This window comes from Mus pahari, unplaced genomic scaffold (genome assembly GCF_900095145.1).
Source record: "Mus pahari unplaced genomic scaffold, PAHARI_EIJ_v1.1 scaffold_8340_1, whole genome shotgun sequence".
Taxonomy (NCBI): domain Eukaryota; kingdom Metazoa; phylum Chordata; class Mammalia; order Rodentia; family Muridae; genus Mus; species Mus pahari.
In genome coordinates, this window is record NW_018393978.1 from 33,821 (window position 1) to 36,358 (window position 2,538).

Genomic DNA, 2,538 nt, shown 5'->3' on the forward strand with positions numbered 1-2,538 from the left:
CTTACAAATGTAATAACTGTGGGAAAAGTTTTATACGGTCCTCAGATCTTAAAAGGCACTACAGAATCCACACAGGAGGCAAGCCTTGCAAATGTAATGAATGTGGTAAATATTTTGCCTGTTCTTCAAGTCTTAAAGATCACCACAGAATCCATACAAAAGACAAAACAGACAAATGTAATAACTGTGGGGAAAGTTTTATACAGTCCTCAGATCTTAAAACACACTACAGAATCCACACAGGAGACAAACCTTTACAAGTGTAATGAATGTGGTAAATATTTTACCCATTTGTGTTCCTCAAGTCTTAAAGATCACCACAGACTTCATACTGTAGACAAACCTGCTAAAAGTAATTAGTGTGGGAAATCATTTGCATGGTCCTCAAAACTCCAAGCTCTCCACAGAATACACACTGAACATGGACCTTATAAATCTAATAATTGTGGGAAATCATTTACCCAGTCATCCAGTCTTCTAGTTCACCACAGAATCCATACAAAGGAGAAACCTGCAAATGTAATTAATGTAGAAATAGCTTTATATAGTCCTCAGATCTTAAAAATCACTACAGAATCCACACAGGAGACAAACTTTACAAATATAAGATATGTGGCATGTCTTTTACCCGATCCTAATCTCTTCAAGTTCATCCAAGAATCCATACTGGAAAACAACCTTATATGTGTGAATGAATGTCAAAAATCTTTTTTCTGCTCCTCAAATCTTCATTCTCACCAGAGACTCCATAGAGGAGACAAACTTAACAAATGTAGTGAGTATGGAATTGATTGCCAAAGTCCTCAACTTTCCAACCTCATCACAGAATCCATCCTGGTGGCAAACCTTTCAAATATAGTGAATGTTAACAATCCTTTACCNTGTTCTCAGTAACTTTATAAGTGTAATGAATGTGCAAAATATATTTCCCATCCCTCAAATCTTCAAGGTGACCACAGAATCCATACTGCAAACAAACATTGCCAGTGTAAAGAATGTTGAAAGTCCTTCACACAGAAATCATATTTTTAAACCTGACATAGAAAGCATACTAGAGACAAACTGTTCAAATGTAAAGAATCTGGCAAATCATTTATCACTTTCTCACACCTGAGACCACATAGAAGATCTATGCAATAGACTAAATTGATGAATAATTACTGTCCTAGTATTGATACAGAAACCTGTTATTTACAATGAGAAACATATTTGTAAGTATTTAACTGATGTTAAAAACCTTACTCTTTATCAGAGAACTCACAGTGGAAAGCCCTGTACTTTATTAGAAATTGGAAACATTTTACAAAGAAGCACAGCTTATATTGATATTAAGTAGTTATTTCCAAAACAAACTATGAAAAATCTTTCATCCAGTATTAATGTAATTATAATTAATTATAATCACATAATAATTAGTAATGCATGGAATTCAGGTTCAAACAAAATTAGAGAAGTAGTATTTTAAAATGTAAGGATTTAAGCCATAATAATATTAATGACTATACTTATACAAACATGTTGCATAATGTTCTGTATAATTTAGTAGGCTAGAATATTGACATTTGTGAGATATATTCTATGTGAAGATTATTTTGTTTTTACTCTTTGAGCTTTTATAAAATATACATTATAGGAAATGTTTAATCTCAAAATAATCCCTTCTTTGTCAGAATTACCAATAAATATATTACAACTGTCTTCCTATTACTTCTGCCTTGTTGTGATTAGTATTCATTTTCTGGGATTGTATCATTCTTATATTCCATTTCTCGATTGATAATGACAACAGGTCACAAAAGATAAATTTGATAGCTTTGGACAAGTGCCAAGAAAGCAATTAGGTAGAGTATGTATCCTGTACAGAGGTAAACCTGAGGTTTTTGCCATGGTGTGTGTGTGTGTGTGTGTGTGTGTGTGTGTGTGTGTGTGTGTGTGTGTTTGATGGATAAAGTCACTGCCATTTCAAGGAATGTAGGTTTGGGTATATGAAGAAATTCCAATTGGACTCATTGTGGGTCCAGGAGGTTGAAGATTTAAGATGACGTATTCTCCTCTGATCCAAATGTTGATATTCATATTGTGTGGTGAATACTGTACTCCATACAATTTTCCCTCAGAGAAGTTTTGTTCAAAGTATTGCTCCTACTCTACCTACTGTACCTATTAAGATGAGCCAAATCTGCCTCCTCCCCACCTGCATATAATAATGCTTGTTCATGGTTATTAACCTGATTTCCTTATTAAATTGTATGTAATGAACTTGCTGAGCTTTCTGGGTACAGTGGTTCAACATTGTAGATCACATCACTAGGATCACATCCGAATCTAGCTTTAAACAGATCCCTTTAGTTGTTGTTTTCTGCCTTTTAAATATTCCCTTGACACAGCAGCCAGGACCACTTATGGAAATCTGCTGGAAATGACAATTTTAGGAAAATATTTGTTCTTCAAACAACAAGGAAGTATTTTGAGTTTTTCAATTGAATTGTATTCATAATTTCTTTAAGGATGAAAATTGCCAGTGTATTAAGCACTAAT

General features: G+C 33.7%; 1 protein-coding gene across 1 annotated transcript in view; it reads left to right on the forward strand.

Annotated features, from left to right (window-relative positions):
• The window catches only part of LOC110315828 (zinc finger protein 665-like), a 24,865-nt gene extending 23,863 nt beyond the window's left edge, over nucleotides 1–1,002 (forward strand). The window contains 6 exon segments of the mRNA XM_029534782.1: nucleotides 1–254; nucleotides 256–472; nucleotides 556–689; nucleotides 691–787; nucleotides 790–847; nucleotides 897–1,002. Of these exon segments, the coding sequence (XP_029390642.1) occupies nucleotides 1–254; nucleotides 256–472; nucleotides 556–689; nucleotides 691–787; nucleotides 790–847; nucleotides 897–1,002 (866 nt within the window).
• The last annotated feature ends 1,536 nt before the right edge of the window (nucleotides 1,003–2,538 follow it).